General features: G+C 44.0%; 1 protein-coding gene across 2 annotated transcripts in view; it reads left to right on the top strand.

Moving 5' to 3' along the window:
• The first annotated feature begins 13,628 nt into the window (after positions 1 to 13,628).
• The window catches only part of LOC119332241 (MADS-box transcription factor 5-like), a 6,897-nt gene continuing 4,905 nt past the window's right edge, over positions 13,629 to 15,620 (top strand). For both annotated transcript variants that reach the window (XM_037605427.1, XM_037605428.1), the window contains exon 1: positions 13,629 to 13,956. In XM_037605427.1, the coding sequence (XP_037461324.1) occupies positions 13,772 to 13,956 (185 nt within the window). In that variant the 5' untranslated portion in view covers positions 13,629 to 13,771. The remainder of the gene's footprint in view (positions 13,957 to 15,620) is intronic.

Here is a 15,620-nt window from a genome sequence, read left to right as displayed (position 1 = left end):
CTATTGGGTACACCTTCTATCACAGATCCGAAGGCAAGACATTCATTGCTAAGAATGGATCCTTTCTAGAGAAGGAGTTTCTCTCGAAAGAAGTGAGTGGGAGGAAAGTAGAACTTGATGAGGTAATTGTACCTGCTCCCTTATTGGAAAGTAGTTCATCACAGAAATCTGTTCCTGTGACTCCTACACCAATTAGTGAGGAAGCTAATGATGATGATCATGTAACTTCAGATCAAGTTACTACCGAACCTCGTAGTTCAATCAGAATGAAATCCGCACCAGAGTGGTACGGTAATCCAGTTCTGGAGGTCATGTTACTTGACCATGACGAACCTACGAACTATGAGGAAGCGATGATGAACCCAGATTCCGCAAAATGGCTTGAGGCCATGAAATCTAAGATGGGATCCATGTATGAGAACAAAGTATGGACTTTGGTTGACTTGCCCGATGATCGGCAAGCAATAGAAAATAAATGGATCTTCAAGAGGAAGATGGACGCTGATAGTAGTGTTACTATCTATAAAGCTAGAATTGTCGCAAAAAGGTTTTCGAGAAGTTCAAGGTGTTGACTATGATGAGAGTTTCTCACTCGCATCTATGCTCAAGTCTGTCCCAATCATGTTAGCAATTGTCGCATTTTATGAAATCTGGCACATGGATAAACAAAACTACATTCCCTACTGGATTTATTAAAGAAGAGTTGTATATGATGCAGCCAGAAGGTTTTGTCAATCCTAACGGTGCTAACAAAATATGCAAGATCCAGCGATCCATCTATGGACTGGTGCAAGCATCTCGGAGTTGGAATATACGGTTTGATAAGTTGATCAAATCATATAGTTTTATACAGACTTGCGGTGAAGCCTGTATTTACAAGAAAGTGAGTGGGAGCACTACAACATTTCTGATAAGTATATGTGTATGACATATTGTTGATCGGAGATAATGTAGATTTATTCTGCAAAGCATAAAGGAATGTTTGAAAGGAGTTTTTCAAAGAAAGACCTCGGTGAAGCTGCTTACATATTGAGCATCAAGATCTATAGATATAGATCAAGACGCTTGATAAGTTTTTCAATGAGTACATACCTTGACAAGATTTTGAAGTAGTTCAAAATGGAACAGTCAAAGAAGGAGTTCTTGCCTGTGTTACAAAGGTGTGAAGTTGTGTAAGACTCAAAACCCGACCACGGCAGAAGATAGAGAGAGAATGAAAGTCATTCCCTATGCCTCAGCCATAGGTTCTATAAAGTATGCCATGCTGTGTACCAGGACGATTGTATACCCTGCCCTGAGTTTGGCAAGGGAGTACAATAGTGATCTAGGAGTAGATCACTGGACATTGGTCAAAATTATCCTTAGTGGAATAAGGATATGTTTCTTGATTATGGAGGTGAAAAAAGGTTCATCGTAAAAGGTTACGTTGATGCAAGTTTTGGCACTGATCCAGATGACTCAAAGTCTCAATCTGGATACATATTGAAAGTGGGAGCAATTAGCTGGAGTAGCTTAGTGCAGAGCATTGTTGACATAGAAATTTGCAAAATACTTACGGATCTGAATGTGGCAGACCCGTTGAGTAAACTTCTCTCACAAGCAAAACATGGTCACACCTTAGTACTCTTTGGGTGTTAATCACATAGCGATGTGAACTAGATTATTGACTCTAGTAAACCCTTTGGGTGTTGGTCACATGTCGATGTGAACTATGGGTGTTAATCACATGGTGATGTGAACTATTGTTATTAAATCACATGGTGATGTGAACTACATTATTGACTCTAGTGCAAGTGGGAGACTGAAGGAAATATGCCCTAGAGGCAATAATAAAGTTATTATTTATTTCCTCATATCATGATAAATGTTTATTATTCATGCTAGAATTGTATTAACCGGAAACATAATACATGTGTGAATACATAGACAAACAGAGTGTCACTAGTATGCCTCTACTTGACTAGCTCGTTGATCAAAGATGGTTATGTTTCCTAACCATAGACATGAGTTGGCATTTGATTAACGGGATCACTTCATTAGGAGAATGATGTGATTGACTTGACCCATTCCGTTAGAATAGCACTTGATCGTTTAGTTTGTTGCTATTGCTTTCTTCATGACTTATACATGTTCCTATGACTATGAGATTATGCAACTCCCGTTTACCGGAGGAACACTTTGTGTGCTACCAAACGTCACAACGTAACTGGGTGATTATAAAGGTGCTCTACATGTGTCTCCGAAGGTACTTGTTGGGTTGGCGTATTTCGAGATTAGGATTTGTCACTCCGATTGTTGGAGAGGTATCTCTGGGCCCACTCGGTAATGCACATCACTTAAGCCTTGCGAGCATTGCAACTAATGAGTTAGTTGTGGAATGATGTATTATGGAACGAGTAAAGAGACTTGCCGGTAACGAGATTGAACTAGGTATTGGAATACCGACGATCGAATCTCGGGCAAGTAACATACCGATGACAAAGGGAACAATGTATGTTGTTATGCGATTTGACCGATAAAGATCTTCGTAGAATATGTAGGAACCAATATGAGCATCCAGGTTCTGCTATTGGTTATTGACCGGAGACGTGTCTCGGTCATGTCTACATAGTTCTCGAACCCGTAGGGTCCGTACGCTTAAAGTTCGGTGATGATCGTAATTAGGGTTTTTGTGTTTTGATGTACCGAAGGTTGTTCGGAGTCACGGATGTGATCACGGACGTGACGAGGAGTCTCGAAATGGTCGAGACATAAAGATTGATATATTGGAAGCCTATATTTGGATATCGGAATCATTCCGGGTGAAATCGGGATTTTACCGGAGTACCGGGGGGGGGGGTTACCGGAACCCCCCGGGGGTTAATGGGCCTACATGGGCCCTAAGGGAGAAGAGGAGGGCTGGCCAGGGCAGGCCGCGCTCCCCCTCCCCCTAGTCCGAATAGGACAAGGAAGGGGGGGGGCGGCGCCCCCCTTTCCTCTTTCCCCCTTCCCCTTTCCTTCTCCAACAAGGCAAGAAGGGGGAGTCCTACTCCCGGTGGGAGTAGGACTCCTCCAGGCGCACCCCTAGGGGCCGGCCGCACCTCCCCCTCCCTCCTTTATATACGGGGGCAGGGGGCACCCCATGACACACAAGTTGATCTTCGTGATCGTTCCTTAGCCGTGTGCGGTGCCCCCTTCCACCATATTCCACCTCGGTCATATCGTAGCGGTGCTTAGGCGAAGCCCTGCGTTGGTATAACATCATCAACGTCATCATGCCGTCGCGCTGACGAAACTCTCCCTCAACACTTGGCTGGATCGGAGCTCGAGGGGCGTCACGGAGTTGAACGTGTGCAGAACTCGGAGGTGTCGTACGTTCGGTACTTGGATCGGTCGGATCGGGAAGACGTATGACTACTTCCTCTATGTTGTGTCAACGCTTCCGTTTCCGGTCTACGAGGGTACGTAGACAACACTCTCCCCTCTCGTTGCTATGCATCACCATGATCTTGCGTGTGCATAGGATTTTTTTTTGAAATTACTATGTTCCCCAACAGTGGCATCCGAGCCTGGTTTTATGCGTAGATGTCATATGCACGAGTAGAACACAGGTGAGTTGTGGGCGATATAAGTCATACTGCTTACCAGCATGTCACACTTTGATTCAGCTGTATTGTTGGATGAAGCGGCTCGGACCGACATTACGCGTAAGCTTACGCGAGACTGGTTTTACCGTTGTGCTATGCACACAGGTGACTAGTGGGTGCCAGTTTCTCCAACTTTAGTTGCACCGAGTGTGTCTACGCCCGGTCCTTGCGAAGGTTAAAACAGCACCTACTTGACAAACTATCGTTGTGGTTTTGATGCGTAGGTAAGAATGGTTCTTGCTAAGCCCGTAGCAGCCACGTAAAACTTGCAACAACAAAGTAGAGGCCGTCTAACTTGTTTTTGCAGGGCATGTTGTGATGTGATATGGTCAAGACATGATGCTATATTTTATTGTATGAGATGATCATGTTTTTAGCCGAGTTATCGGCAACTGGCAGGAGCCATATGGTTGTCGCTTTATTGTATGCAATGCAATCGCCCTGTAATGCTTTACTTTATCACTAAGTGGTAGCGATAGTCGTTGAAGCATAAGATTGGCGAGACGACAACGATGCTACGATGGAGATCAAGGTGTCGCACCGGTGACGATGGTGATCATGACGGTACTTGGGAGATGGAGATCACAAGTACAAGATGATGATGGCCGTATCATATCACTTATATTGATTGCATGTGATGTTTATCTTTTATGCATCTTATCTTGCTTTGATTGACTGTAGCATTATAAGATGATCTCTCACTAAATTTCAAGATAAAAGTGTTCTCCCTGAGTATGCACCGTTGGCAAAGTTCGTCGTGCCCAGACACCACGTGATGATCGGGTGTGATAAGCTCTACGTCCATCTACAACAGGTGCAAGCTAGTTTTGCACACGCATAATACTCAGGTTAAACTTGACGAGCCTAGCATATGCAGAGGCCGGAACACTGAGACCGAAAGGTCGAGCGTGAATCATATAGTAGATATGATCAACATATTGATGTTCACCATTGAAAGCTACTCCATTTCACGTGATGATCGGTTATGGTTTAGTTGATTTGGATCACGTGATCACTTAGAAGATTAGAGGGATGTCTTTCTAAGTGGGAGTTCTTAAGTAATATGATTAATTGAACTTCAATTTATCATGAACTTAGTCCTGGTAGTATTAGCATATCTATGTTGTAGATCAATAGCTCGCGATGTTGCTCCCCGTTTAATTTTTATATGTTCCTAGAGAAAACTAAGTTGAAAAATGTTAGTAGCAATGATGCGGATTGGATCTGTGATCTGAGGATTATCCTCATTGCTGCACAGAAGAATTATGTCCTTGATGCACCGCTAGGTGACAGACCTATTGCAGGAGCAGATGCAGGCGTTCTGAACGTTTGGCTAGCTCAATATGATGACTACTTGATAGTTTAGTGCAGCATGCTTAACGGCTTAGAATCGGGACTTCAAAGACGTTTTGAACGTCATGGAACACATGAGATGTTCCAGGAGTTGAAGTTAATATTTCAAGCAAATACCCGAGTTGATAGATATGAAGTCTCCAACAAGTTCTATAGCTAAAAGATGGAGGAGAATAGCTCAAGCAGTGAGCATGTGCTCAGATTATCTGGGTACTACAATCGCTTGAATCAAGTGGGAGTTAATCTTCCAGATAAAATAGTGATTGACAGAATTCTCTAGTCACCATCACCAAGTTAGTAGAACTTCATGATGAAGTATAATATGCAAGGGATAACGGAAACGATTCCCAAGCTCTTAGCGATGCTGAAATCGACGAAGGTAGAAATCAAGAAAAGCATCAAGTGTTGATGGTAAACAAAACCACTAGTTTCAAGTAAAGGGGCAAAGGGAAGAAAGAGGAACTTCAAGAAGAACAGCAAGCAAGTTGTTGCTCAAGTGAAAAACCCAAGTCTGGACCTAAGGTTGAAACCGAGTGCTTCTACCGCAAAGGGACTGGTCATTGGAAGCGGAACTACCCCAAGTATTTGGCGGATAAGAAGGATGGCAAAGTGAACAAAGGTATATTTGATATATAGATTATTGATGTGTATTTTACTAGTGTTCGTAGCAACCCCTCGGTATTTGTACTGGTTCAGTTGCTAAGAGTAGTAACTCGAAATGGGAGTTGCAGAATGAACAGAGACTAGTTAAGGGTGAAGTGACGATGTGTGTTGGAAGTGGTTCCAAGATTGATATGATCATCATCGCACACTCCCTATACTTTCGGGATTAGTGTTGAACCTAAATAAGTGTTATTTGGTGTTTGCGTTGAGCATGAATATGATTTGATCATATTTATTGCAATACGGTTATTCATTTAAGTAAGAGAATAAATTGTTGTTCTGTTTAAATGAATAAAACCTTATATGGTTACACAACCAATGAAAATGGTTCGTTGGATCTTGATCGTAGTGATACACATATTCATAATATTGAAACCAAAAGATGCAAAGTTAATAATGATAGTGCAACTTATTTGTGGCACTGCCTTTTAGGTCATATTGGTGTAAAGCGCATGAAGAAAATCCATGCTGATGGGCTTTTGGAATCACTTGATTATGAATTAGTTGATGCTTGCGAACCATGCCTCATGGGCAAGATGACTAAGACTCCGTTCTCCGGAACAATGGAGCAAGCAACATATTTGTTGGAAATCATACATACTGATGTATGTGGTCCAATGAATATTGAGGCTCGCGGTAGGTATCGTTATTTTCTGATCTTCATAGATGATTTGAGCACATATGAGTATATCTACTTGATGAAACACAAGTCTGAAACATTTGAAAAGTTCAAAGAATTTCAGAGTGAAGTGGAGAATCATCATAACAAAAATAAAAGTTTCTACGATATGATCGCAGAAGTAAAATATTTGAGTTACGAGTTTGGCCTTCGGTTAAAACAATGTGAAATAGTTTCACTACTCACGCCACCTGGAACACCACAGTGTAATGGTGTGTCCGAACGTCATAACCATACTTTATTGGATATAGTGCAATCTATGATGTTTCTTACCGATTTACCACTAAAGTTTTGGGGTTGTGCATTAGAGACAGCTGCATTCACGTTAAATAGGGCACCATCAAAATCCACTGAGACAACGCCTTATGAACTGTGGTTTGGCAAGAAACCAAAGTTGTCGTTTCTGAAAGTTTGGGGCTGCGATGCTTATGTGAAAAAGCTTCAACCTGATAAGCTCAAACCCAAATCGGAGAAATGTGTCTTCATAGGATCCCCAAAGGAGACTATTGGGTACACCTTCTATCACAGATCCGAAGGCAAGACATTCATTGCTAAGAATGGATCCTTTCTAGAGAAGGAGTTTCTCTGGAAAGAAGTGAGTGGGAGGAAAGTAGAACTTGATGAGGTAATTGTACCTGCTCCCTTATTGGAAAGTAGTTCATCACAGAAATCTGTTCCTGTGACTCCTACACCAATTAGTGAGGAAGCTAATGATGATGATCATGTAACTTCAGATCAAGTTACTACCGAACCTCGTAGTTCAATCAGAATGAAATCCGCACCAGAGTGGTACGGTAATCCAGTTCTGGAGGTCATGTTACTTGACCATGACGAACCTACGAACTATGAGGAAGCGATGATGAACCCAGATTCCGCAAAATGGCTTGAGGCCATGAAATCTAAGATGGGATCCATGTATGAGAACAAAGTATGGACTTTGGTTGACTTGCCCGATGATCGGCAAGCAATAGAAAATAAATGGATCTTCAAGAGGAAGATGGACGCTGATAGTAGTGTTACTATCTACAAAGCTAGAATTGTCGCAAAAAGGTTTTCGACAAGTTCAAGGTGTTGACTACGATGAGAGTTTCCCACTCGTGTCTATGCTTAAGTCTGTCCGAATCATGTTAGCAATTGTCGCATTTTATGAAATCTGGCAAATGGATAAACAAAACTGCATTCCTCAATGGATTTATTAAAGAAGAGTTGTATATGATGCAACCAGAAGGTTTTGTCAATGCTAAAGGTGCTAACAAAATATGCAAGATCCAGCGATCCATCTATGGACTGGTGCAAGCATCTCGTAGTTGGAATATACGCTTTGATAAGTTGATCAAAGCATATAGTTTTATACAGACTTGCGGTGAAGCCTGTATTTACAAGAAAGTGAGTGGGAGCACTACAGCATTTCTGATAAGTATATGTGTATGACATACTGTTGATCGGAGATAGTGTAGATTTATTCTGCAAAGCATAAAGGAATGTTTGAAAGGAGTTTTTCAAAGAAAGACCTCGGTGAAGCTGCTTACATATTGAGCATCAAGATCTATATAGATAGATCAAGACGCTTGATAAGTTTTTCAATGAGTACATACCTTGACAAGATTTTTAAGTAGTTCAAAATGGAACAGTCAAAGGAGTTCTTGCCTGTGTTACAAAGGTGTGAAGTTGACTAAGACTCAAAACCCGACCATGGCAGAAGATAGAGAGAGAATGAAAGTCATTCCCTATGCCTCAGCCATAGGTTCTATAAAGTATGCCATGTTGTGTACCAGACCTATTGTATACACTGCCCTGAGTTTGGCAAGGGAGTACAATAGTGATCTAGGAGTAGATCACTGCACATTGGTCAAAATTATCCTTAGTGGAATAAGGATATGTTTCTCGATTATGGAGGTGACAAAAGGTTCGTCGTAAAAGGTTACGTCGATTTAAGTTTTGGCACTGATCCAGATGACTCAAAGTCTCAATCTGGATACATATTGAAAGTGGGAGCAATTAGCTAGAGTAGCTTAGTACAGAGCATTGTTGACATAGAAATTTGCAAAATACTTACGGATCTGAATGTGGCAGACCCGTTGACTAAACTTCTCTCACAAGCAAAACATGATCACACCTTAGTACTCTTTGGGTGTTAATCACATAGCGATGTGAACTAGATTATTGACTCTAGTAAACCCTTTGGGTGTTGGTCACATGTCGATGTGAACTATGGGTGTTAATCACATGGTGATGTGAACTATTGTTATTAAATCACATGGTGATGTGAACTACATTATTGACTCTAGTGCAAGTGGGAGACTGAAGGAAATATGCCCTAGAGGCAATAATAAAGTTATTATTTATTTCCTTATATCATGATAAATGTTTATTATTCATGCTAGAATTGTATTAACCGGAAACATAATACATGTGTGAATACATAGACAAACAGAGTGTCACTAGTATGCCTCTACTTGACTAGCTCGTTGATCAAAGATGGTTATGTTTCTTAACCATAGACACGAGTTGTCATGTGATTAATGGGATCACATCATTAGGAGAATGATGTGATTGACTTGACCCATTCCGTTAGCATAGCACTTGATCGTTTAGTTTGTTGGTATTGCTTTCTTCATAACTTATACATGTTCCTATGACTATGAGATTATGCAACTCCCGTTTACCGGAGGAACACTTTGTGTGCTACCAAGCGTCACAACGTAACTGGGTGATTATGAATGTGCTCTACACGTGTCTCCGAAGGTACTTGTTGGGTTGGCGTATTTCGAGATTAGGATTTGCCACTCCGATTGTCGGAGAGGTATCTCTGGGCCCACTCGGTAATGCACATCACTTAAACCTTGCAAGCATTGCAACTAATGAGTTAGTTGTGGAATGATGTATTACGGAACGAGTAAAGAGACTTGCCGGTAACGAGATTGAACTAGGTATTGGAATACCGACGATCAAATCTCGGGCAAGCAACATACCGATGACAAAGGGAACAACGTATGTTGTTATGCGGTTTGACCGATAAAGATCTTCGTAGAATATGTAGGAACCAATATGAGCATCCAGGTTCCGCTATTGGTTATTGACCGGAGACGTGTCTCGGTCATGTCTACATAGTTCTCGAACCCGTAGGGTCCGCACGCTTAAAGTTCGGTGACGATCGTAATTAGGGTTTTTGTGTTTTGATGTACTGAAGGTTGTTCGGAGTCCCGGATGTGATCACGAACATGACGAGGAGTCTCGAAATGGTCGAGACATAAAGATTGATATATTGGAAGCCTATATTTGGAAATCGGAATCGTTCCGGGTGAAATCAGGATTTTACCAGAGTATCGGGGGGTTACCGAAACCCCCCCGGGGGGTTAATGAGCCTACATGGGCCCTAAGGGAGAAGAGGAGGGCTGGCCAAGGCAGGCCGCCCCCCTAGTTCGAATAGGACAAGGAAGGGGGGGGGGCGGCGCCCCCTTTCCTTTTCCCCCTTCCCCTTTCCTTCTACAACAAGGCAAGAAGGGGGAGTCCTACTCCCGGTGGGAGTAGGACTCCTCCAGGCGCACCCCTAGGGGCCGGCCGCACCTCCCCCCTCCCTCCTTTATATACGGGGGCAGGGGGCACCCCATGACACACAAGTTGATCTTCGTGATCGTTCCTTAGCCGTGTGCGGTGCCCCCTTCCACCATATTCCACCTCGGTCATATTGCAGCGGTGCTTAGGCGAAGCCCTGCGTTGGTATAACATCATCACCGTCATCAGCCGTCGTGCTGACAAAACTCTCCCTCAACACTCGGCTGGATCGGAGCTCGAGGGGCGTCACCGAGTTGAACGTGTGCAGAACTCGGAGGTGTTGTACGTTCGGTACTTGGATCGGTCGGATCGGGAAGACGTACGACTACTTCCTCTCCGTTGTGTCAACGCATCCGTTTCCGGTCTACGAGGGTACGTAGACAACACTCTTCCCTCTCGTTGCTATGCATCACCATGATATTGCGTGTGTGTAGGAAATTTTTTGAAATTACTACGTTCCCCAACAACTAAAGGCCTCCCCCTTTAGTCCCGGTTCTTGTACGAACCGAGACTAAAGGCCCTCCACGTGGCCGCTGCGTGGAGGTCCACCTTTAGTCCCGGTTGGTAACACCAACCAGTACTAAAGGAAAATTTACGATTTTTTTTTAATTTCCCGAATTTTCAAATTTCTGAATTATTTTAACCTCTAATCTCTAATCACCCCTCATCACTGCTCCATTTAACCTCTAATCTTTAATCACCCCTCATCATTCCAAATCATCTAACTTCCCGGATGCTCACCCATCCTCTCACTACCCCAGCCTGAGCACGCTTAACTTCCGGGTTCTATTCTCCCTCGCTTCCAAGTCTGCACTTGTTGTTTTCCTCACAATAGTAAGATGTCAATCCTATTAACTCTCAGGAGTTTAGCTTGAGCATGAAGTCACACATTTCACTGTTTGAGTTTGAAACTATCGTTCTAAAAAACAATAATTATTTAGTAACATTAATATTTCTTGAATAAGTAGTTTGACCATTATTTGACCTCAGTTTGACCAGATTTGACCAAATTCAAAAAAACTGAAATAATTATTTAGTAACACTAATATTCTTGAATAATTATTTAGGAACACTAATACTTCTTGAATAAGTAGTTTGAACAGATTTAACGAAAATTCAAAAAAAACTAAAATTTGAGCATAACTTTTTTTCCTTTTAGAATTTGAGGATTCTAAAAATTTGCAAACAGGCCGTAGGCTGTCAAAATCGGATGCGGATTTTCGTGCTGAACATACGTTTTTTTCTGACATCGTATGCAAAAGTTATAGCCGTTTTACATTTTCCCTACACTTTTTGCAAAACATGTCCAAATTTAAGTTTTTAAATTTTCCTAACTAGTAGATGTAGTAACATAACTACATCTCGAAGCATTTTAACTTTTGAAGTTTTTATCATTTTCTTTTGCTTTTTACAAAACTGAAAAGGCGATAGACGGGGGGGGGTAGAATTTGAAAATTGCACCGGTACTAAAGGTGCCTCAACCCCATTTGTCCCGGTTGGTGGCTCGAACCGGGACTAAAGGTCTAACCTTTAGTACTGGTTCGTGCCACGAACCGGTATTAATGGGCATTGCACCCTTTAGTCTCGGTTCGTGGCACCAACCCGGACTAAAGGTCCCATTTGAGCCAGGACTAATGCATGTACCGTGCCCTAACCGCTTAAATCGGGACTAATGCTCACATTAGTCCCGGTTCGTAATGCAACCGGGATTAATGCTCTTTTTTGGCCGAACCAAAGCCCTGTTTTCTACTAGTGTATTTCTAGCTTTTGCGAGTCATGTTCCATGAAAATAATTGTGTCATGCGCGTATTGTAGTATGGACACCCCCATCCACAAGATGTGGAACTAGTCCTCCTACTTGGCTATTCTCTTTAGCCCGACCGGTAAAAATTGCCAACATATCCGCTACTATGTTGAATAGAACAGGAGACATCGGGTCTCCCTATCTTAAGCCCTTATGCATTTGGAAATAATGACCTATGTCATCATTCACCTTAATCCCAACACTACCTGTTGGAATGAAGGACTCCACCTGTTTCCTCCAGGCCTCATAGAACCCCTTCATGCATAAGGCCTGCTAGAGGAAGAGCCATTTGACCTTATCACACGCTTTCTCCAAATCCACTTTGAAGATAACCCCGTCCAGTTTCTTCGAATGAATTTCGTGTAGAGTTTCATGTAAGACAACAACCTCTTCTAGGATGTGTCTCCCTGGCATAAAATCAATATGAGTTGGTTGCACCACCGAATGGGCGATCCATGTCAACCTATTCATGCCAACCTTGGTGAAGATTTTGAAACTCACATTGAGTAGACGTATCAGCATGAACTGCTAAATGCGCACATCCTCCTCTTCTTTGGCAACAACATTGGTGAAAAGCTGTAAATGGCCGTTGAACAAGTCATGGAACATAGGCATAGGACCCCCCCCCCCTTAATGATATGCCAACATTTCTATCCTTCAAGTCCAGGAGCCTTATTTTGTTTCATTTGTGTTACCGTGGCAAACACCTCTTCCTCAGTAAACGGACCAGACAAAATCTTGTTTTTCGTCTGTGTTCAGATGAGGTATGCCCCCAACTGCGCACTCATCAAGCAACATAAAATTATCCTTGGGGCTCCAAAAAGTTTTTTACAGTAATGGCTCAAAGATAGACAAACTCGATTTCAAGTCACAGGTCAAGATGACAATGGCAACTCTAACGCCGTGCATCAAATCACACATGCCAAATGTTGAATGTGTTCGCGCATAAAGGATAGGAGAGTGCCTATCCAATCCTGTGCACCAAATGTCTGCCCACTTTTAAACGGATATCTCACAAAATAGACGAAATTTAAGCAAGTTTCATACATTGTATGCAAACGGGATGCTATTTAACAAGTTCAACTTTTTTGAAATAATAAACCGAACTACGCGAGGTACCAGTGACCTCGTAGGCATGGCCGCCATGGCCGCTCACACATCCTCGCCTTTTGTTTCATCATGGTCGCTGATGTTGTTGTCATCCTTTCAACAACAAACGAGCACCCTAGGGTTGCGGCTGCTCTGATCGATCGGTGACGCGCACTCACGACGCATACGATCGACTGCATCCTGCTGGAGCGAAACGCGCGGCGAGGATTTTGGGTGGGACTGCTCAGACGGGTGCCAACGTGGCCAACGTGGCGGACGTCCGCAAATCTCCTACCGACCCACTTCTGGTTTGTTGGATTTCGAACGTCCGAAATTGGACGTTTGGTGAACGGCGTTGGACGACAATAGGTGTTCGGACAGGATGATCCGGGCGTTCAGAAGCGTTCCGGTGGACGCCGCCGGAGACCGGAGCTTCCTTCATATGATATGATGACCAAACGCGCGCCCGAGCGCTAGTTATTTGTCCACGTCCGACGAAAGCCCTCTTCCAAGAGTGTGGCTCGTGTGAGTGAGTGTGGTACCAGATTGTAGCTGTGGCACGCACAGTGATCCCGATCTTTAGAACTGCTCATGTGGCGCCTTTGGGGCTCGATGAAGCGGTCGGTCGACACGTTCGTCCTACCAGGTACGTGCCCACCCCTCCAGCCCCCCTCCCTTCGAGAGCCATGGCTACTGCCTGGCTAGCCAGGGCCTACTGGGAGTGACGGGTACCATGCCATTGGAGCATGTACCAATGCCGGGGCGCCACGCAAAGGACGAGCGGGCCCCGCACCGCACGGCGATGAGAAAGAGAGCACGGCTGCATGCCGGTGCCGGCCCCAGGACGGCCAGAGGGAGAAGCTAGAGATCTTCAAGCGAGATACGTACAGAGGAAAGGGAAAGATAAAGAGAGGGAAGCACTCTAGCTACCACCATAGCACAGGGAGAAGGAGAAGAGGATAGGAGAGAAGGGGAAGGGAGCGAGGCGAGCGAAAGGGAGGGATGGGGCGCGGCAAGGTGGAGCTGAAGCGGATCGACAACAAGATCAGCCGGCAGGTGACGTTCGCCAAGCGCCGCAACGGCCTGCTCAAGAAGGCGTACGAGCTGTCGCTGCTCTGCGACGCTGAGGTCGCGCTCATCATCTTCTCCGCCCGCGGCCGCCTCTTCGAGTTCTCCACATCCTCACGGTACCCAGCCACACCTAATTCCGCTCCGATTTGTTTGTTTCAGCCGAAAATCTTCGCCTTTTTTTTTCCTGCACCACAAGATCTTCTCCATGCATGCATGTAGATGTAGAGCTAGGCCGCAGGCGGATGGTAGAAATAAGATTTCGCTGTTTCGGGGAGGGAAATAAGATTTCGCTGTTTCGGGGAGGGAAATAAGATTTCGCTGTTGCGTCTTTCTTTCCAATCATCCATCCATGTCCATCGCAGCAACCAGAGTTCGCTCGAAGGTCTCTTCTCTTTTTTTTTTTACTGCACCACAAGATCTTCTCCATGCGTGTAGATGTAGCTAGGCCGCTAGGATGGTAGCCTCTCCTCATCTTCTTTTGCTGTTTCGGGCAAAGATTTTGCTGCTGCGTCTTTCCAATCACCCATCAGAGCGCTGGGTGTGAGATGCATGCGTTTCCCCTTTCCTCTTTTGGTGTTCACGCTCCAGATCGACAGATCAGAGCTATGTATGTGAAATCAGAGCTACTACTTGCTTGCCATAGCTAGCGTCTCCAGATCTGGGCAAACGCACATATAGTACTTTTTTCCCATTTCAGACCCGCCCGCACAAACTATTTCATTTCTTCTCTGCTGTCCTGTTGCCTGGCTAGCTCAGAACACAAATCAGCTAGTTATTCTCTTGCATAATTGATTCATTTTATACTACTGTACATGTTTGATCTGATCTTCCGTCCATGCATTGCGTTGGGGAGTTCTTGGGAGACCTGGCTCCCTGTCCCTCTCTATCTCTCGTGTGTGCATCGTATCGCTCACTGGCTAGGAGGAGATTCTACTGTTCCATTGGGAGCCAATCCTCCGGATCCTCCAATTCTACTGTTCCATTGAGTCCTCGTCCCACTCCTCTATCCCCGTCTTGTCTGGGTGACTCAGGCCGTTCGCGCAGCACAGCACGCTGAAAACGACAATGCATGTAGTACATCGGTGTGCTCGTCACTTGCACAGAACCCATCAAGGTGCTGTCCTGTGGCCATGGAGGAGCAGTGCCATACTGCCATGTTCTGCGCATGTGAACCGACGAACGAATTCATCGGTTAGTAGGTACCAGCAGTGCGTTTTGGCCGTAGACATTTGGCAGACAGGCGTACGTACGTACCTCATCCCCGTCTGCTGGCGAGAGCTTATCGTCGTAGTACCGGTACCGCTCGTCCTTTCGCGTCATTATTATGCCATAATCGTATGAGGCTCTAAAAATAAGTGTCGTCGTTTTAGTTCGAACGGAAGGGAGTACATGCAGCTTTACGGTTGCGGGAGGAGAAATAATACCACCCATTCCTTCCTAGTTTTAGTTCTAACTACACGTGGCACGGTGTCTAACACATGTTTTTCGCCGTCATTCTTTAATATGTACATGATATTTGAGAAACTAACGAGGGAGTGGTAAGAGATACGGGGGACAAAAAATCATGGCAGAGTTTCATGTTTAGGAAAACGTCCTAAACATGAATATGGATCGGAGGAGGTATCAAAATTATGTAGAGAAAAAAAACGTGAATAAGCTAATGTAGTATTTAGTTGTCATGATATCCGGAACCAATGCACATGGTTTTGCAGATATGACCATTTGCACACCTCAAGTTTTTTAAACATGAATTAGAAGATATCAGAAAAGGTGCACATAT

This window comes from Triticum dicoccoides, chromosome 7A (genome assembly GCF_002162155.2).
Source record: "Triticum dicoccoides isolate Atlit2015 ecotype Zavitan chromosome 7A, WEW_v2.0, whole genome shotgun sequence".
In the NCBI taxonomy this organism is placed as follows: domain Eukaryota; kingdom Viridiplantae; phylum Streptophyta; class Magnoliopsida; order Poales; family Poaceae; genus Triticum; species Triticum dicoccoides.
The sequence above is the reverse complement of the archived record's forward strand: the minus strand, read 5'-3'. Positions and strand labels throughout refer to the sequence as shown.